The sequence below is a fragment of the Panthera leo genome, chromosome B3 (assembly GCF_018350215.1).
Source record: "Panthera leo isolate Ple1 chromosome B3, P.leo_Ple1_pat1.1, whole genome shotgun sequence".
Lineage (NCBI taxonomy): Eukaryota > Metazoa > Chordata > Mammalia > Carnivora > Felidae > Panthera > Panthera leo.
The window spans coordinates 42,830,099-42,851,573 of NC_056684.1; the positions used below are offsets into that span (position 1 = coordinate 42,830,099).

At 35.0% G+C, this 21,475-nt stretch overlaps 1 protein-coding gene across 1 annotated transcript in view; it reads left to right on the top strand.

The window, feature by feature from the left end:
- Positions 1-21,475, top strand: part of VPS13C (vacuolar protein sorting 13 homolog C) — a 192,877-nt gene that overhangs the window by 118,704 nt on the left and 52,698 nt on the right. The window contains exons 43-53 of the mRNA XM_042941847.1: positions 648-815; positions 2,227-2,531; positions 3,461-3,608; positions 7,607-7,757; positions 9,278-9,387; positions 11,925-12,094; positions 13,357-13,604; positions 14,723-14,952; positions 17,311-17,403; positions 19,647-20,012; positions 20,427-20,513. Of these exons, the coding sequence (XP_042797781.1) occupies positions 648-815; positions 2,227-2,531; positions 3,461-3,608; positions 7,607-7,757; positions 9,278-9,387; positions 11,925-12,094; positions 13,357-13,604; positions 14,723-14,952; positions 17,311-17,403; positions 19,647-20,012; positions 20,427-20,513 (2,076 nt within the window). The remainder of the gene's footprint in view (positions 1-647; positions 816-2,226; positions 2,532-3,460; positions 3,609-7,606; positions 7,758-9,277; positions 9,388-11,924; positions 12,095-13,356; positions 13,605-14,722; positions 14,953-17,310; positions 17,404-19,646; positions 20,013-20,426; positions 20,514-21,475) is intronic.

Consider the following 21,475-nt stretch of genomic DNA (forward strand, 5'->3'; position numbering starts at 1 on the left):
AAAGGGGAGGAGCTCAAAAGAACTTGGAGTGATGAGGTGTTCTGTATCTTGTTTTGGTGTTACATACATGGGTAGTATAAATTTGTCAAAATTTTTCAGAGTATACACTTCAGATGAGTGCATTTTATATATGCAAATTATACCAAAAAAAGTTAATAAGTTATTTCACAAAAAACTAGAATGTACAGATTAATAGAAACTAAAAAGTAAATATCAAAAATTATTTTAATGAAAGATAATCTCTGCATTGAGATTTATTTAGTTTTGATTTTTATGTATGGTATGCCTTTACTCATTTGTTCATTATGTGTTTATTAATTGTCATGTGTTAGGCACTTTGTTAAGGATTGAGCATGAATATGGTTATTGTATGCTTTCACATTGTGTATAGTAGATTAGATGATTTGTAAGTCATGTGTGACCAATTAAATGATTGATTATTTCCACTGGTTAAAACAACTTTTGTAGAAATAGGAAAAAGTTTTATTAAGTAAGATATTTTTAGCTAATAATGTATTGAAGGTTGAATTTAAATGGTGCTTCTTTATATATCAAGGATTTTTTAATAAGGAAGCTATTTATAATATAGCTCTTTTGAAATAATATAGCTCTTTTGATGTAATAACCAGTTAATTTAATACTTTTAGGCTGTCTCTATTTTGGGAGATGAAGTCTTTAGGTTCCAAATGACTCTTTATCCAGGTGCCACAGAAGGAAAGGCCTATGCTGATATGTCGAAAGTAGATGGGAAACTTAGTCTCAAAGTGGGTTGTATTCAAATTGTTTATGTCCATAAATTCTTCATGTCTCTTTTGGTAAGTTTATTTTAAAATATATTTATTTCTCATTGAGATCTAAATATCTTTGCCTATACATCTGTAACTAGGTAGTCAAAATCTTTACTAACAGGGCTATGTGGTAAATACTGAAATGCTGAACAGAATGTTATAGTGAAGGAAATCCTTTACGTGATGGATACCCAAATGAATTTTTGTTATTGTTCTCATTCTTTCACATTTCCATAGTTCTATAATTTAAAAGTACTTTTTGTTGTTTTACTTTAGGTATTTTCAGTGTTGTTTTATGAAATACCCTTAAAGGTATTTAGCTACAAGAATTTTTTTAGGAGCTCCTCAGGCTTATGAAGGACTAGTATTGGAATTTACAACTTTCGAATATAATTGTAATCAAAAAGTCTGTAAAATTATTTTCTTTTAATTATTATTTCCATGTAAATGTCATGGGCTGAAGAGTTTAAATCTGCCTATGCCTCTTAGCAAGACTATTATTTAGGGCTTTTAGTCATGGATTTCTACCTACACCATCATGTTTTATTCTTCTGGAAGGTAATTTTATTTGGAGAAGGGGCAATTTAATTCACTCTATATTATTAGCTTCAAGAATATTGCTTCTAAAAGTCATCTTTTATTCATTGGGAAAAATATGTTTTTAGTTGAAATTGAGATGAAATGCATCTTACTTTAAATGAAGTAATTTGGACTCTTGCTAATGATTGCAAGTTTATAGACCCTTAAGCATCTTTGCTTATGCCTGAGTACATTCAGAAAAAAAAAAACTTCAGAAATAAGCTGGCATTTCTTAGTTTCTAACAATAAACTTTTTTTCCTGTGCCCTAGAGGTACAAAATTGAACCTCTGTGGGAGAAGTAAATTGCTGTCCTTTTACTTACATTTGAATTTATTTTATTTATTTTTTTTTAAGTTTACTTATTTATTTTGAGTGGGGGGGCAGGGGCAGAGAGAGAGGGAGAGAGAATCCCAAGCAGACTCCATGCTGTCAGCACAGAGCTCTATGCAGGGCTCTGTCTCACTGACTGTGAGATCATGACCTGAGCAGAAATCAAGCATCAGATGCTTAACCTACTGAGTCACCCTGGTACCCCTATTTACATTTGAATTTAAAGTGACAAACACTCATGAGTAAAGGGAGACTTAAAAAAGAATTGCCAACAAAAATGTCTCATAAAAAAACAGATAATTCTGAAATACATAAAATGAAAGTTAAAAGACTCTTGTTTCTATAGGTAATAGTTGTTAATATTTTAGAGTGTGTCTTTCTGGACAGTCTCCATATATATACAATCATAAATAGCCTCTCTTTTGTTTTACTATTTTATTTAGTTTTTCTTTTTTAAAGAAAATGCTTTTTAAAGTTAATCCTGTTTTTTTTTTTTAAGGAAATCTAAATATCTATCTCTTCCAATAGAACTTCCTCAACAATTTCCAAACTGCCAAAGAAGCTTTGAGCTCAGCCACAGTCCAGGCTGCAGAAAGGGCTGCTTCCAGCATGAAAGACTTGGCTCAAAAGAGTTTCCGCCTTTTGATGGATATCAACTTGAAAGCACCAGTTATTATTATTCCTCAGTCTTCAGTATCGCCTAATGCTGTTATAGCAGATCTGGGTTTAATCAGAGTTGAAAACAAATTTAGCTTAGTTCCTATGGAACGTGATTCTCTTCCTCCAGTCATTGATAAGATGAGCATTCAACTAACTCAGTTGAAGTTGTCCAGGTATACATATATAATCCAATTGTGTACTACTTCTAGAAATATAATTCTCATAAAATCTTTTCAAGGGGTAAAATACTCTCACTCTTTGTGGTTGTCATTCCTTATTTTTTATAATTGTAAAACCATGACCATTGGGTTTTGGTCAGTGGTAATAGTTGTGCACCTCATGGAATCTTCATTTTGTGTTACTACATTTATTATGTGGCTTTTTCCATTTTATAAAAATTTACTATTATAAAATTATAGTTTACTCAATAATAATTTCGATTTATTTTACTTATTTTTCACTTTGCACATAGCTATTTTCTGTAGACAGAAGCAGACTTCTTAAAATGTACTAAAAGTTAAGATTTTTTTCCTCATTTCCAAACCTTGTCACGTTTGGGAATTCTCAGTGTGGTATCTAAAGGATTATTGAATCCAAATGGGAAAGTCTTGGGTCTGTTGAATGACAAGAGTCATTCATTTGGTTGTGCAAATGGTTGTTGGCAGTCATGCTTGAAATGACTATTACCATATGTTTGTTCAATGTGTAGGTTTGGTGAGTTTTTCCCTTTGAGTTTGGAGAAGTACCAATAACACAAAACTAAGTATTACTTAGAGTTTCTTTGCCTTTTTTAGGAGGATGTTAAACATTTGTTTGTATAACATTGTACTAGTTGCTAATATTGAATCGTCTTTGTGAAAGATAATAAATAGTTTAATAGTCATACTCTTTGTCTTTGGAATCAGCCTTGCCTAGATTTTATTTTAGAAAGCTGTTGATTTCTTCTGATTTGGATTGATTTGTGAAAAGAAGCATGTTCTAGAAGAATTCTGATAGCAGCCTTCAGTATCCAGGAAAACTGGAAACTATTACACAATACGATAGTCTTCATTTTAAAATGTAAATTTAAAAAATACAAAACAAATTCTTGTTTATCTTTCAGAACTATTTTGCAGTCTGGCTTGCCACAACATGACATTGAAATTTTAAAACCAGTCAACATGCTATTGTCCATACAACGAAATTTAGCAGCAGCATGGTATATGCAGATTCCAGGGATGGAGATAAAAGGAAAGCTAAAACCTATGTTGGTAAGTATATGTATACATTATGTGAAAATTGTGAGTAGGCTTTTAGCATTGATCACAGTCCAGTTCTAGTGTACATCAGAAGTGGTAATGCCTTGGGACGCCTGAGTGGCTCAGTCGGTTAAGCCTCCGATTTCAGCTCAGGTCATGATCTCATGGTTCATGGGTTTGAGCCCCCCGCGTCAGGCTCTGTGCTGACAGCTCAGAACCTGGAGGCTGCTTCAGATTCTATGTCTCTCTCTGCCCCTCCTCTGCTTGCTCGCTCACTCGCTCATTCTCTCTTTCTGTCTCTCTCTCTCTCTGTCAAAATAAATAAATAAACATTAAAAAAAAAAAAAGTGGTGATGCCTTAAATGGGAGTACTTTGTTAGCTGAAAATGAAGTCATCCTAATTCTCTGGCTTTTCTTTATTTCACTTTAGTCACATATCTGGTAAAGCCAGCAAGAAGTCCGAGATAAAACCTACTAGAGTTTACTGAACATATTATTAGTCATTTTGGAAAGGTCTGTTACAGTTTTAAGGCACTTGAATTGTAAGCCAGTATAAAGTAAGATTTAAATACCACATTCAAAATACCATAGGAGTATTCTTAATGTTTAAAAGCACTCTTTTAATTCGAAGATAGAACTTACGTGGCACATGGGTGACTCGGTCATTTAAGCATCCAACTTCGGCTCAGTGCATCATCTCATGGTTCTTGAGTTTGAGCCCCATGTTGGGCTCTGTGCTGACACCTCAGAGCCTGGATCCTGCTTCAGATTCTGCATTTCCCTCTCTCTCTCTCTGCCTCTCCCCCACTCACACTTGCTCGCTCTCTCTCTCAAAAATAAATAAATAAACATTAAAAAAAAAGTGAACTTTTTAAAAAAGTTTATTTATTTATTTAGAGAGACAGTGTGTGTGTGAGAGAGGGACAGAGAGAGAGAAAGGGAGAGAGAATCCTAAGCAGGCTCCGCACTGAAGCATGGGGCTCAAACCCATGAACTGTGAGATGCTGACCCGAGCCAAAACCAAGAGTTAGACGCTTAACCAGTAAGCCACCCAGGCACCCCAAAAAGTGGACATTTTAAATAGGTGGAGGTGTACATTTGGTCAGCCTATAAACACAGCATTGTTTAAAATAGTGTGATTATCGGTTTCCATGTTGACTCACTGGGAGAGATGGTATTGGTCAAAGGTGGTAATGGAAGTGTAGGAGTCCTGTGGTTCTCCTGTGCATGTTTGTGAGACCACTGAAGACAAGCAGTAGGGGATAGGGGAGGACCGAGAGTGACTAAACCGAGTGTGTGAAAAACAAATACAAATCTAGTAGTTTAGAAGTTTTTGACACCTCTGATTACTTCAGAGTTAGTTCTAAGATAAAACAGAAAGGTCAAAGAGTTCTACTCAGGAAGAAGTTAAAACTGAAGTTTGTTGTAGGGATGAAGGGTCCTTTGTGTAGTTATGAGTGGGTATAATATAAGGGAAGAGTGTCTATTTAGGGTATTTATTCATAAAGATTTCTCTATTTCAGAGTATGCAACTCTCAGCTTCTCCCTTGCTGTTAAGAGATTAGATCTCAGGACTAATATCTGACCTTTTCCCCTTGCTTTCAAGGATTGTGTGGTTCTAGGTTTGCTGAAAGCAAAAGTAAAACCTGTATTTCTGTCAGTAGGAGAATATGGACTAAGGGATAGTATATTCATATTATGGGCAGTATAAAGCAATAAGGTGAGTGAGCTAGAACTATATGAAACAAAATGGGTATACCTTAAACATAAAAGTGGAAAAAATTGAGTTGCAAAGTGAGAGTACAATTCTATATTATTTCGAATTTTATAACAAACAATAGACATTGCTGTGTGTGTGTTTGTGGTGTGTGTGTGTGTGTGTGTGTGTGTGTGTGTGAATTGTTTGTAGGGAATTCAACTGTGGTAAATATAAGAAAACATTCATGGGAAGAATAATTCTCTAATTCAGGATAGTGTCTTTCGCTGAAAAGGAGTGTGGCTGGATGGAGTCTCATAGAAGTAAACATAGGTCTTCAACCATATCTATAATGGAGAAACAAGATCTAAAGGAAATGTGGGAAACTGTAAGATTTGACAAAGCTAGATGATAGGTACACTGGGGAGGATTATTGTATTCTCTCTGCTTTTCCTTTATGCTGGAAGTATTTCAAAAGAAAGACAAAAAGTAACAGATCCAGCATTTTAACATCAACGTGTGATCATCACTTTAACTAAAAGGACGCCTGTTAAATCAAGATGCAGCCTTAGTGGGTGCAGTTTCCACTACCTGATGTGTCAGCAATCCAGGCCTCTCAGAACACCCCCTCATTGGTGTGAGTCTGCGTACTTTTTCTGGGTGTAGCTAAGAAAGGGTATCAGGTAGGTGACATCAGTGAGTTGAGTAAATCAGTTTGACAGTTCTTAAACAACTGTGGGGCCATGTCTCAAATTGTCATTCACGCTTACGGAAGGGTTTCAGCCACAGCAAACCAGAGGGGATGGTGAAGTTCACTGCTTTCCAGGTAGTTGTAATATCTTGGTTGGTATCACACGTGGGAATGAATACACAGGGAAGTTCTGGGGAGTTAAAGTGACATCTATTCTCTTGGAGCAAACAAGAAATCTTTGGTTATTATCTCATGCTAAAGTATCTCCCCATTTTCATTTAGGCTGGGGTCAGGCACTTTTTCTGTCAATAAGGGCCTGTATTTGGGGAACAAAGTATTCTGTGGTATTCAGAGGAGAAGGTGCTGTGAATGCATGCATGCCTGTGTGAAGTTGTGTTTAAGTATTTGGAACAGTCTTTTGGACTGCTATGTGTGTAGGGAAAATGTACAAAAGATAGAAAGATTAAAAGGTTTAATGGTTCTTGGCAGCCAGTAGCAATTTTGTTCTAGCTACTTCATGTTCTGCAGGCAGCTAGGAGGAAGATGGTATTATTTCTTTTTTAAAGATTAAGAAACCTGAGTTAAGGAGGCTAAGAAACTTGGCAAATAGCACAGCCAGAAAGTGGTAGCGTTGATACAGTGCTGCCTGACTCAAAAACTCTCTCCCTCTCTCTTTGCTTCTTCATTTCTTTTTCTTTTTTTCTCTCTCTCGCTTTCTTTTTCTTTAAAAATTTTTAATGTTTATTTGCTTTTGAGAGAGAGAGAGACAGAGTGTGAGTGGTAGAGGGGCAGAGAAAGAAGGAGACGCAGAATCTGGAGCAGGCTCCAGGCTCTGAGCTGTCAGCACAGAACCGGATGCAAGGCTCGAACTCATCAACTGTGATATCATGACCTGAGCCGAGGTCAGCTGCTTAACTGGCTTAGCCACCCAGGCACCCCATTACTTACTTACTTTGTTCCTTCCTTCCTTCTTTCCTTCCTTCCTTCCTTCGTCACACATTCCCTTTTGTAAAGGTGGGAGATCAACAAGATGCTCCTTTTCTGCTCTGTGTTTTTGTTTTAAAAATTTCTTTGTGATGCATTACTTACTGTTCTAAGTGGCATTATTCTTGATAAGTTGCACAAATATCTTAGGTATGTCCAGATGCATATTTACAGGGAATAAGAGCTCCATTGAAGGAGAGTATCTTTTTACTTCTTGGTAGAGACTAGAAACTGAACAACACTCTTCCTGTATTAAGTCTGGATGGGAGTGAAGTGGAGGAGGGAGCTGATACTGGGTGAGGAGAGAGAGTCAGAGTGGCGATGGGGAGAGAAGGAGAGGAGAGAGAAGCACAGGTCCACGAGCAGTAGAAGAAAGATAGGAACAGACTCGGAAGAAGAATGACATAGGCAGGTGCTTGGGCTTGGGATCAGACAGAAGGGTGCTTTACACAACAATAGTGTCTCCTTCTATGCAATGAAATACTTGTTTCCTGTGTTTACTGTCCCAACTCTTTTTTTTTTTTTTTTTTTTTTTTTACTTAGGTGAACATTGAATTTGAGGAACTGTAAACTGAGACATGGATATGATATTCTGCTTTTTTATTACTTATATATTAACAATTTATTGTTGCTTTCTAGGTTGCTCTCAGTGAAGATGACTTAACAGTTTTAATGAAAATTTTGCTGGAAAATCTTGGAGAAGCTTCTTCACAGCCAAGCCCTACACAGTCTACCCAGGAGGCTATAAGAGTAAGAAAAGATGTTCTGGGTGGGCCTGACCACCTCAAAGGTATAAATTAATGAAGATTTTTGCTTTGATTATGGAGGAAAATTAGTGTTAATGCTGTATTTATGTATAGTGGTATTTTTAGTTGTCTAGCACAATGTGTTATGAACTGTTTCAATACTGTAGTGTTTACTGTGGAAAATTGGCTGGTATGGGGCCTGGGGCTGCCTTGGAGCTCCCGAGGGAAGGAGGTATGCTCATTGTCTTCCATAAGGGGAGGGGCCACCGAATGCTCAGATCATCAGCTGTTACTTAAGAAAGCAGTACTTAAAAGTGCCAGTTAATAATATCATTAACATTGCTTCTCCTGTATTTAGGCCCAGTGTGTTTTGAAATTGCAAAATAAATGACTAGAGTTGTGTGCAGAAAAGGTTTTTGTTTCAGGTGGATAGTTAGTGTTACATGGGGTTGGTGAGGTGAGCATCTTCTCCCCAGACTGGGAGTATGCTCCAGTACAGTCCAGACAAATACTAGATAAGCAGGCTATTGCTGTGGTTAGACCGGAACTATGTGCAGATGACTAAAAACAGCAGGCAGACTGTATGTGATTAAATCAGGAGCTCATTATGTTCAGCTGTGGTCAATTTGTGTCTTTGGCTCTGGCTATACGGTTAACGTGGTCCTTGGGAAAAGTTGTGAATTCAGAAAGCTGCAAAGATGGTGGAGATTGGAATATGAATTACTTTCAGGAAAAGTGAAGGGAAAAAACCCTAGCATTTTCCAACATGGCGAAGCCTTTATGTGGTTAAAGTTATGCAGTGTTTGCTCTTCCAGTATCTTGTAAGAACATTTCCCTATAAATGATCAAAGGATAGAATCCATCTCCAAAAGAGTTGATAAAATCAGTTTCTAAGAGTGATTGAAAACAGTGTCTGTTTTTATTGTCTAAAACGTTTTTGCCTAAAGATGAGGGAAAGGACTAAATTACTTCTTGAAATCTCTTTTCCCCCAGAATTCCAAAGGCTTCCTGGCCCATATTTTATTTGAGCACTGTTTGTCTCTGCTCTTGAATTATATTCTGTTCTTGTAAATGTAATGAGCTGGGTGGTATAGGTAATTAAAGATAGCGAGAATTACATTATGCTAGCAGAGAATCTGTTAGTGACTAGTCTGTTCTAGGTCAAAATATTTTATTTTTCTCTGCCTCTAATTTCATAATCTCTTAACACTGGCTTATAACCATTTAGGTTAAATGCTTTGATAATTGTAAATTATTCTATGATGAACAGTCCCGCTCTGGGGGGCTTTAAAAAAAAGTTGTCTGGATACTCTCCAAGACCCCTTCTTTTTTGTTGCTTCTTTTAAAATATAGATGGTCTCCCTCTGTCATTTTTCCCTATACTAAATATATATAGAATAAATCATTGCCATTTTAATTAATTCTCATAATATGATTTAAAGAATCCTAGAAAGTATGATACATATTTAGAATAATAGGTTATCATCTCTGCTTTTTAAATAAGTGTAAAATAATGTACTTACTTAAAGCTTTTTAATTTTCATTCTTATGTTTGAACCATCAGAACAAGATATGACAGACTCAAAGCTTTCTGTGGACCAAAATATCACTCTCCAATTTGACTTTCACTTTGAATCTCTTTCCATTGTCCTTTATAACAATGATATAAACCAGGTATGTAGTAAATTTATTTAGAAATACATCTTCAGTTATTGGTATTTAATTTTAAAACATTGGCATCTTTTCATTTGAATTAAAAAATTAATTAAAAAATTAATATGTCTATTAAACTCTTACTTGGCCTACAGAATATACATTGGTCTTGCTCTGTCTTCACTTTGTTAGTATTTCTAATCTTACTCAACTAACGAAAAATTTTTACTTCTTTTGGTAACATTAGCCCTGAACTACTTAGGTCCATCTCTAATAGAAGAATTTTATATGTGAGTAATTAATTATATGTGTAATTTTGTTACATAGCTATATATGTGTACATATATAGCCGTATAAGAATAATTTAGTAGTGGCTTTGGAACCTTGGAGGATTCTTTTATAATTCATGATTATCCAGGATATAAAAGCATTAATTATGTTTCTATTAAATAAATGTTATATGTAATAGATTTGTATTAAGGATACCGATTAGTGGATACAAGAACCAAGTCTAGTGCCATGATTTGAAGTAATTAATGTACCAGTGCTATTTTAGAAAGCTATTTGTTGTTATGTAGATAGTATCTTCAATAAATAATTTTATTATATCAATTACATCATATCATAATACTCATAATAAATACATCATATTATAATACCCATAATTTGCATTGATTATGTCTGTTGTTATTGTCCATTCATGTTATCTTATGTTTCAAATTGTTTTCTAAGTTATTCATATTGCTCTTGAGCCTTGGGCTAGTGTCCGTCATTTATGCAGTAAACTACTTTCATTTCTAATGTTTAATGTTAATGAAAAAATAAAAAACATAACCTATGGGAAATGAATAGTTGAATGTATTCTTCATTGCACTTAAGGTACCATCATTCTACTGGTGCCCCAGCCTTAGAATGTTGATATTTTCTTTTACTTCCTTCTTTATTGACCTTTATTCATTCGACACTGAGTATTGCCATTTTTTTCTTTGTTCTTTCCTGATACTTCTCACTGCTACTTTATTTGAAACTTCTTAGCTTACCCTTACTGTAATGGCTTCCTTGTTCGTTGCTCTTTTTCCTCTCATCCATACCAGACATTGGCACAAGTTCACTTTCCTAAATGAATTTCACGTAGCCGTTTATAACTTTTTACTCTACTAAAAAACATTCGGTATTAGGTTGTCTGAATTGTACCTTATTTAAAAAAGTTCAGTGACTCCAAATTGTTTACGTTAGTAGCTGTACTAGTATATTGTGATCAGTAGGTGTGTCACAGGTCATTTCTATTCGTAGTTACAGACCAGAAGCTTGTGAATTATTTACATTTTTATAACTTACATTCCAAATTTGCCATTAATAATGTCAATGTCTGACCCATATGCATACAATGTACCGTCTTGAGTGATGGATGTAGTTATAACCAATGTACCAGGAATTGCACATCACCACTACCTCTTATATCAATGCCATTGTCTATAGTGAGCAATTAGGACTTCACTTTCCTAAAGACATTTTTGTTAGTTGTTTTGTTTTGTTTTTTTCCTTCTTTTTGGGGGGTGGTTGTATATTTAACCTTTAGAATTTGCAGGATGTGTTACGTACCTTTAGATGTAGAATTTGCAGGATGTGGGCATACCTTTAGAATTTGCAGAATGTGTTACAATTAAAGATTGAGATCCTTTTACCTGTTAATGAAAGTTTAAATCTTTAGTTTGGGAAGTGGGACCTCATTAGGCCCTGTATTTCTTCCCACCCCTCATTCCCTACCATTCTTTAATTGAAATATTCAAACTTAAGCAGCTAGTACCTTATACCCTTAGAGCATCTCTGAATTGTTTACTCGTGTTTTTTCTGCATCTGGAATTTCTTCTCCCTCCTCTTACCCCATCTGATCCCGCTTAGTCTCTGAGGCTCAGCTCAGTTATCATCTTCTTTCTGAATTTTTCTCAGCCCACCAGTGATCTCTCTGACCTTCTGAGTTTTGCTATTTGTACTCTTTACCTAATCACTTAATATTCTTTGTGGAATATGGGGGGGGATTAAATATGAGTAAATAAGTGTCTACATGTCAGTCTTTGATCATTTACAGTCTACAGCATCTCCTTGTCATGTTCGTTATAGTATGTTTCTATTTTCTATATTTATTAGGGTATAAGCTCGCTGAGATCACCTACTATATTTTATCCTTTCTCATAAACCCCATAGTTCCTTTCACGGTGTTTTTTGTTTTTTGTTTTTGTTTTAACAGAAGAGTTAATTAAATATTTATTAGTTAGACTGATTGACAAAAACATTTCCTGAATATCTTTATTTGCATTAAACTCTGAGATAAATTTTTATATATTAACCATTGTTGAATATCAACACATGTATTTTTTATATGTACATATACACTTAGAAACACATGTATTATTCTGTTTTATTCTTGTGTTTTAACACCCATGCTTTTAAATTTTGTTGTATCAGTTTGCCTTTTGTCTCTGAGTTAAGAAATGTGTTTAAAAGTCATTACATAATATTTAAAGATACTGATTCTTTTGCTTGAAAATACACCACAGGAATCCAAACTTTCATTTCACAATGACAGTTTCCGGCTTGGTGAACTCAGACTACATCTTATGGCCTCTGTAGGGAAGATGTTTAAGGATGGCTCAATGAATGTTAGCCTTAAACTTAAGACATGCACACTTGACGATCTCAGAGAAGGCATTGAGAGAGCAACATCAAGGTTTGTCATCTCTGAACTTGCTGTACGTTATTTAAGGCTGACATTATACCTGACATTCGGTTGCTAGGCTTGGGATTATCAAAAGAGATCTTTGGTCATACTTCAATTTGAAGTGCATCAATAAATAGTGCTAATATCAGATTCAGTTCCTGTGAAATTTGAATTAAAGGGAAATTTAATAATAAAGTGGAGTACTGTCTTAAAAGCAGGAACTAAGAGAATGTAAGAATTTTAATAATGAAATTCACATAGGGTGGTTTTTTGGTAACATATTTTTCTAAATTGTCCCCAAAAGGCAGGTTCTTTTTTTTTTTTTTCCATAAAAAGCCTGAAAGTTTCTGATCTTTTCTTTATCTTAGTTGTTTTGTCTGTATATTTTAAACCAGTATTCTGAAATTTTTTCCAAGTTTTACTAGAAATGTAATCCCTAGCATTTTCACTTTATCAAGCCAGTACTTAAACATTAGTTTGTATTAGCCTCCTGTAAAGTGGGAAATAATGTGACTTTAATATTCTAATTATATATTTATTCCTTTCTCAAATATTGAGACATACTCTTTTTGCCCTTGATGTTCTTTGGAGAAAAACTATGCTGCTCCCTAACCAGGGGCTCCATTGAATACATACTGGATACTTCTGAGCTCTTTGTGTTTCCTAGAGATGAATAAATGAGGAAAGAGTGCTATCATGCAACCAGCTTTTCTAGTTTGCAAATTTCGTGTTTGGGGTAGCTGTCCGCTGCTATATAGGCAAGGGTAAGGCCATCATCTGTTTGGTAACCTGTTCTTCCCAGCATGTGTGAGGATATGTGGCAGCTATCACTGCAGACACTTGATAAACACTGGCTGATTTGAATTTGATTGAATACTTTTGGACTCAAATTATATAGGATGATCTTTGGAGATAAATTTGTTCAGGGAGGTTTTATTTTGTAAACTAATGTAAAGAGGTTGACCTTTAAATTTTGTGGGACCACATTAATGTGTTTTGTTAATTCCTTTTAGTAGTCATTCATTTATTTTTCTGCTACTGTATTATAATTATAAAATAATCTGTAATTGCTTAAAAACATGAGTCTTGCTATAGAGATTAGGAGACTATGTCCTAGTTGCTAATTAGCTAATTAGACCCCAGTTAACGTTGACCTGTTTTCTGTTCAGATTAAAAACTTAAAGGTGAAACAAAGACTATTAAGGTGTATAGGAAATTTTTCATCTTTTAAATTATTTTTGCAAGAATAAAATAATGTATATATTTTTTAGAATGATTGATAAAAGGAATGATCAAGATGACAACAGTTCTATGATTGATATAAGTTACAAACAAAGCAAAAATGGAAGTCATGTTGATGCTGTTCTTGACAAGCTATATGTATGTGCCAGCGTGGAGTTTCTGATGACTGTGGCAGATTTCTTTATCAAAGCTGTGTCTCAGAATTCAGAAAATATGGCAAAAGAAGCACAGATTCCACTACGACAGACAGCCACAGCAAAAATCAAGATGGAGAAAGGTTAGTAGAATTTATCTGTTGTAGATGACAGCTTGTCGTATATTTTAACAAAGATTACAAGAAAAAAGAGGAATGGACAATTCAAGAAAGTGAAATACTCTTTCCAATTTAAATATATGCTGTGGAAAACTTTTAGTAAGCATAAATTTTTAAGAGGTAGAATAGAAATATGTATTGGATTAGGGGCTAGGAAACCCCTGTTCTGGTTCCAACTCTGCCATTAACATTTCTTTACTTACCCAAACATAGAGGGAGTTAATCTGGGTCTTTGGTTGGGAGACTGTTTTATAGAAGGGCAGTCTTTTATTCAGAGAAAATATATGGAAGAATTATATCCATTGAAGCAATTGAACAGATAGAGGCAGAAGGTGATATCAGACCACCCAGCACGATGCCCCTGGACATCACCATAAACACCTTAAACTAAGGGGAGTGTGTGCAAATGTCTGGTCTTGATGTACACCGAAGTCACTTCCCTGCTCTATAAATTACTCTAGCATTACCAAGTAGATCAGTGATTTTCTTTGTTAAATTATAATTGTCTCAGGTCAGGCATTTATCTTTCTAATGCATAATTCAGCAAGATTGGAAAATACCATTCACTGGCAAGGTCAGAATTTTATTTTTTCATTTACCTTTCCTAAACAGTAATTATATATCTCTATATTCATATACATAGTTAATGCATTAATCCTATAGATTGTAGGACACTGATTATGTGTTTTATAGTGAAGTCAGAGTCAACTTTATCAGTCTCTTATCCTCTTCCTGATATTACCCTCTCCTGTTTTCCCCTCCTGTCTCTGCAGTGTAACATAAAACACATTCATGTGTTCATATGTGCACACACCTTAATTCAGACAAAACCAACTTCAAAACAAGATTATTCTTGCTAGGTCAAAGTGGAAATGATGTTGTGTCAGAGATCAGATTGCATTATCCCGCACAATCAGCATTTGTTAATAATTTATCATTAGTATCAGTCAACTACGGTTAATTCTGCCATATCCCATATAGCAAGATATTAGAAACAACCTAGCAACTTATAGATAGTATATACTCAAGTGACAAGATACGTTTTGTGACATATTTTTTGGTTGCTTTTTTTGTTTTTTCAGATGACTCTGTAAGACCAAATATGACTTTAAAGGCCAAGATCACAGATCCAGAAGTGGTATTTGTTGCCAATCTGACAAAGGCCGATGCTCCTGCTCTGACAGCCTCATTCCAGTGTAACCTGTCTATGTCAACCTCCAAACTTGAACAGATGATGGAAGCTTCTGTGAGAGATCTTAAAGTCCTTGCTTGCCCTTTTCTCAGAGAAAAAAGAGGAAGAAACATTACTACAGTAAGAATTGCCTTATATTCTAAGCACGGATTGAAGATTGGCAGAAATGGTGGATTCGTAGAATCCTAGAATGTGAGAGCTCTGTAAGACTTCAGAGATTATTTACTACAAATTTGAGGTTTAAAGTTAAGGTTGAGTTCCGAAGATGTTAAATGATTCAGCCATGCTGCCATTGGCAGAACTGGGAGCTACCTTTAAACTTTTTCCTTTCATTGTACCATCTTTTGTAGAACAGTAGTTGAATTTTAGTACAAATCAGCATTGAAGTCATGTGACCAAAGAGATTGTGTTTTGCTGTATTAAAAGTTAACTTCATGGGCACCTGGGTGGCTCAGTTGGTTAAGCATCTGACTTCACCTCAGATCATGATCTCACAGTTCGTGAGTTCAAGCCCAGCATCGGGCTCTGTGCTGACAGTTCGGAGCCTAGAGCCTGCTTCGGATTCTGTGTCTCCCTCTCTCTCTGCCCCTCCCCTATTGTGCTCTGTCTGTCTGTCTCTCTCTCTCTCTCAAACATTAAAAAAAAAGTTAACTTCAGTTATGTGTTCAAGTTATTGTTGAAAAATATTTTAGTTAATTGATTGCCATACCAATAAGTGTTAAATGTTAAATTGAGAATTTTACATTAAAGAGGATTCATTGTATTATATGACTCATTTGCATAAATTAGGAAAATTTATGACCAAGTGGCTTACATGAAGAAATGCAACATTAGACTTAGTCTGTACTTCATCATGAAGCATTCTTGAGCAGGATCATCTTTTGGCCTGTCACAGAAAGCTTATAATTAATTGATTACTCCAGGAAAAGCTTTTCCTAATTTTTTTTTAAATGTAAATAATACAATACTAATTCCTCCATTCACTTGAGGTGTAAGGTTAGTTTACTTATTCAGTTGAGGTGTAAGGTTAGTTTACTTATTTCTTTAATGATATATATATATATATATATATATATATATATATAGTATAAGTAAATTTATTTACAAATATAAGCTTAATAGTTTTAAGTAAGTCATTGGGTTTACAGATTGGAAATTTGTTTTTATAAGCACCTTATATGATATTCAAGAATGACTTTGTGTTCATCATAGGGAAACTGTTCATTTACGTACCTTACCACAGTCTTTTTCTAATATGTTAACAAAACTTTATTTTTTTAATGTTTATTTATTTTAGAGAGACTGAAAGGGAGGGACAGAGAGAGAGAGAGAGAGAGAGAGAGAGAGAGAGAATGCATGTGCATGCATATATGGGGGAGGGGCAGGGAGAGGGAGAGACACAGACTCTGAGGCAGGCTCCAGGCTTTGAGCTGTCAGCGCAGAGCCTGATGCAGGGCTCAAACCCATGAACTTTGAGATTATGACCTGAATCGAAGTTGGACACTTAACTGACTGAGCCATCCAGCTACCCCAGAACTCTTTGTTTAAAATAACAATTTCAAGTTATTTAGTTGTCATAAAAACTAATAATTAACAATTTCATTTCCTCATGTACTTCTTTGTGAATGTAAGACTTTTCCATAGTCTTCACCTCATTTTTATGGATATTTTAAAGGCATATTTTACAAAGGGTATCGTTTGAAAGATATTTTAGTGAGAGCAGACATTTTATTTTTTTTTAATGTTTATGTATTTATTTTGAGAGAGAGAGAGAGAGAGAGAGGGAGAGAATGAGCAGGGGAGGGGCAGAGAGAGAAGAAGAGAGAATACCAAGAAAGCTCCACACTGTCAGAGCAGAGCCCTACAGGGGGCTCGATCTCATGAACCATAAGATCATGACCTGAGCTAGAATCAAGAGTCAGGTGCTTGACCAACTGAGCCACCCAGGTGTTCTGAAAGGAAACATTTTAAACTTGTATTAGTAACTGTGCATCCTTACGTAAGAATTGACATAAAGGAATTGATCAGAACTGCTTACAGTCCTTTGACAATGTACACGGATTTGTCATAATTAAGAGCCCTCACAAGAAAAGTTCTCACCTAATTTCATTTGTCTTTTGCTTTTGGCGTAAGGTATCATTAAAGATCTCAAGTTAAGGGCCCCTGAGTTGCTTAGTTCATTAAGCATCCATCTCTTGGGCTCGGCTCAGGTTATAGTCTCATGGTTTGTGAGTTCGAGCCCCAAGTTGGGTTCTGAGCTGACTTTGTGGAACCTGCTTGGGATTCTGTCTCTCTTTCTGCTCCTCCCCCTCTGATGCTCATGCGTGCTCACACACACACACACTCTCTCTAACAAAAATAAATACGTATTTAAAAAAAAAGATGTCCAGTTAAGTAAGACATTTCTGGTGTGTATTATCTACGTATACATAACAGATTTTAACTAAGGAAATGTGAATTTTATTTATTTGTTACTAGGTCTTACAGCCTTGTTCTTTATTTATGGAAAAATGTATGTGGGCTTCAGGAAAACAAAATATAAGCATTATGGTTGAAGAATTTATAATTAAGGTCAGTGCTTATCATATTATTTGGGTAAAAATTCTTGTTTCTAGCAATATCTTTTGATGTCTCTTCTAACTAGAACATTACGCTACTTACATTACATATTCAAACAGTAAATACTGCTAATATTAAAAGTCATTTTTCTTTAAAGCAAATTTTTTTCTATCTTTTTATAACGAGAGTACTTTTAAATATCTATAAATGATTGAGATAGTTTATATCCATTATGTTTGCTTTTTGTGTGTTGGGAAGATTGGGTTTGGGGGACAGCAGAGATGGGATGGGAAGAGAAGAAAGTTGGGATGGAAAAGTGAAGTTGCCTTTATTTGTAGTAAGTTATTTTAGGCTTTTATTCAGGTATAATGTGAATTTAATAATTACATAATTAAATGTTTTATTTGGCTTTTAAATTTTTGTAATGACAGATTACTGAATAACTAGAATAACTAGAAATAAGTTATTAGGATTTGCTTTTTATTAATCTCTTATATTTGAAGTATTGGAAAAACAATCTCTGTTCTCCAATAGCATTTGTATTGTTTAAGTATGACCTCATAATTGGTTATAAATGAAAGACAGAGAATAATACTTCCCCAAATCTCTTTTTCTGTCTGTCCAAAGGACGCAATATTAAGGTGGTTGATAGCAGTTTTACTATACCATAACCGATAGTGATTAAACCAAGGCTCAAACTAATGTCATTTGAGTTACCATATAAATAACAGTGCAGTTTTCTCTCAATATTTTAAAATGCTCAGTAGTTTTAGATTGAATTTTGTTAACAGATTTACTTTTTGAAGAACTTAAGGTGGTCATTCAGGGGGAAAGGTCTTGAATTTGCATGCACTTAGTCTAAGACAATAGGTTAAGGTACTGGGAATATTGTCTTTCCCTTTCTTTGTATATCAGTTTATTTGTTTATTCATTCAGCAAGCATTGTTTGAGCTCTTACTTTGTACGAAAAATGTCTATACAAGGCATTGGTGATACATAGTCCATATCTTCAAAGAACTTACTGATATATGTGAGAGAAAGAAGTAAATCAATGATTCTGGCTTTCAGAGCTGGAGGCCTGTACTGGTGCTTTTGGGAGCACAAGTAAGGGTCCTGTGATCAGACCACGACATCAGGGAAATCTGCCTGGAACTGAGGCTACTTGAACTGAGTTTTGAAAATCTGATGGAGGTTAGAAGCAGAGGGAGGCTGAGGGTTATCAAGACAGAACTGACAATATGCACAAAAGTAGAGGTATGAAAAACCTTTTAAGGACTTAGAGTGGTGATTCCACGTGGTTGGAGAGAATGGTGTGGTGGAGTTGTAAGATTGAGAGCTCTAATTAAAGGTGACATTAATAAGGCAAGGACAAAGAAGGGACTTAGTGGACAGGTAAGTTTGGGAAGAGGCTCATACTACTTCCTTCTTTGGGTGATGTAATCATATCATTTTAGCGAATTACATAAGTAGAGGTTGTGAGAACAACAGTAAAGGAATCCACTTATTTAACCCAGTATTGCTTACACTTTGGGAAACCCTGGTATCACATCACAAAGACTTTTGTGTCCTCAGCTAAAGAGAAGTTTGAACTGCATCCTTAAAGTTAGGGGCAAATGAAGATTTTAGGCATAGGAATGGCATGCCCAGATTTGAGTTTGAGGAAAAGAAAGCTGGTGGAAATGTGGAGGGCAGACTCTGAGGGTCCAGTCAGCACTGGACATAGTAGGCATTATCAGTGTAGAACTAAGGTGCAAGGCTAGGAATGAGGAGGTGAGCAAAGATACTATACAAAGATAATAAGAGGTAGAGTTTGCAGAACTTGGGGTAAGTGGAAGGGGATCCATGGTGATTCTTAGGCTTTTTGTTTCAGTCAGAAAAATGAAAATCATGTATGTATATTTTGATGAGGATCATATACTTTGGTTTAGTTAATGCAACTGGTTGAAAAATAAAAAATTCAGTTATACTACATTTTTCTTTTCATATAACCGTATTTTATTATGAATTGGTCAATTTAACTTTAGGTTTTGACATTAACATATAATATTAATTACTTAATTCCAATGTAGCCTTGGCAGAAATCATGGGTATGATGTTAGCTGACTTGACATATGGCTTTGTGTATTCTCTTTTGTTTTTCTTAGGTATTAATGTAATGTGTTTAAATTTTTAACTTTTTTTAAAGTTTTGTGTTATATATTCTTCTCATTTAGAAATAATTTATTCTTAACATTTTTCTGCTTTCTTTTTTAAAGATTTCACCCATAATTCTGAATACTGTGATGACGATCATGGCTGCTATGTCTCCAAAGACAAAAGAAGATGAATCCAAAGATACATCTAAGGAAACAGAAAATATTTGGGGCATCAAATCTATTAGTGATTATAACTCTTGGTTTCTTGGTGTTGACATGGCAACAGAAATAACAGAAAATTTCAAAGACATTCACTGTCTATCTATAGAGGAAAATTGTGCTGTTGTTGTAGAGTCAGTTCAGGTTACCTTAGAATGTGGCCTTGGGCATCGAACTGTACCTTTATTACTGGCAGAGTCTAAGTTTTCAGGAAATATTAAAAATTGGACTTCCCTAATGGCTGCTACTGCTGACATGACATTAGAGGTATGACTACATCATTTAATACTTCCAGAGCCAACTTCTCAAAATTACACCTGCAGAATTAAGATGTGCACTTTTCTTGTTTGTGCATGGCTGCAGCAAGTGTGTGTGTGCGTGCGTGTGTGTGTGTGTGTGTCTGAATAATATATTCTAACGTTTAACTTGTTGATGCATAATGTAGTATTATTTAGTTGGTTACTGTTTTTTAAAGACTTTTTGTTAAGTAATTTATTTATGGCAGTAAAGTAAGAGAGTAAAGGAAAATGTACCCTCTTTATAGCTATTCTTTGTGTCTTGAGGTATGTTGTTAAAATGATTGGCATGTAACATTAATTGTGTAATATTTTTTCCTAATGATTATAGAAATATGTTGTTAAAGTTGAAAGACTCTGTTATTACAATTCTGTGCCTTTCCAGGTTCACTACTATAATGAAACCCATGCTGTTTGGGAGCCACTGATTGAGAGAGTGGAGGGGAAGAGACAATGGAATTTAAGGCTTGATGTAAGGAAACCATACGATATCTTTATATTGATGGCACTCAGCACATTCATTTATATTTTTTAGTTTAATGATTCTCAAGATTTGTGATCTAGGATTCTGGAGGCCCTTTTAGGGGGTTTGTGGGGTCAGAACTATTTTCATAATAATAGACATTATATATCATTTTTATTCTCATTCTCTTGTGAGCATACAGTGGAATTTTCCAGAGACTGTGTGATATTGCATCAGAATGAATACTGAAACAGAAATGAGAATCCGCTCGTCTTAAGGCAGTCACTAGAGAGATTTGCCAATGCCCCTCTTTTTACTATTAAAGATAACTTTAATAGTTATATTTCATTAAAATATTATTCAACATATAATTGTTTTTAAATGAATATTTAAAATTTTCTCAGTTTGGGTTTCTAATAGATTTCATAGTCATAGATCTGATCCATATAAATGAAGCTCTTTGAGATCATCAGTGATTTTAGGAGACCAAAACATTTGAGAAAACTTGAATTGTAGTTCATGAATTCTTTGTGTGTTATCTCTTGATGGTATTTCTTGAGAGCACTTCAGAATCCTGGATACCAAAGCACATTTTTCTTGACTAAAAGGAACATGAATTATATACCCCTAACAAGTGACTACACTACAGTTCTCTGGTGTAGCCTGAAGTGTGAGGCGCTGAAATTGACTCAGCAGATTCCTATTTTAAAACTGCGAAGCCACTTAACCTGTGTCCCAAATTCTTCTCAGTAAAGTAGAAGTAATATTTCTGCTCTACCTGTCTCTGGCATAGACAGGCTAACAAATAGTTTTGTATATGGCCTTTGAGCTCTATTAGAACAAAAACTATGGTGGAATCTGATGGCTGGCAAAAGCCTATCGTATTATGTGTAGGTGTTAACAGAATTCCACATTACCTCCAGTGAGGATCGGTTTAGACTTGAGGGTCATCTTCCATTACGCCTCAACAC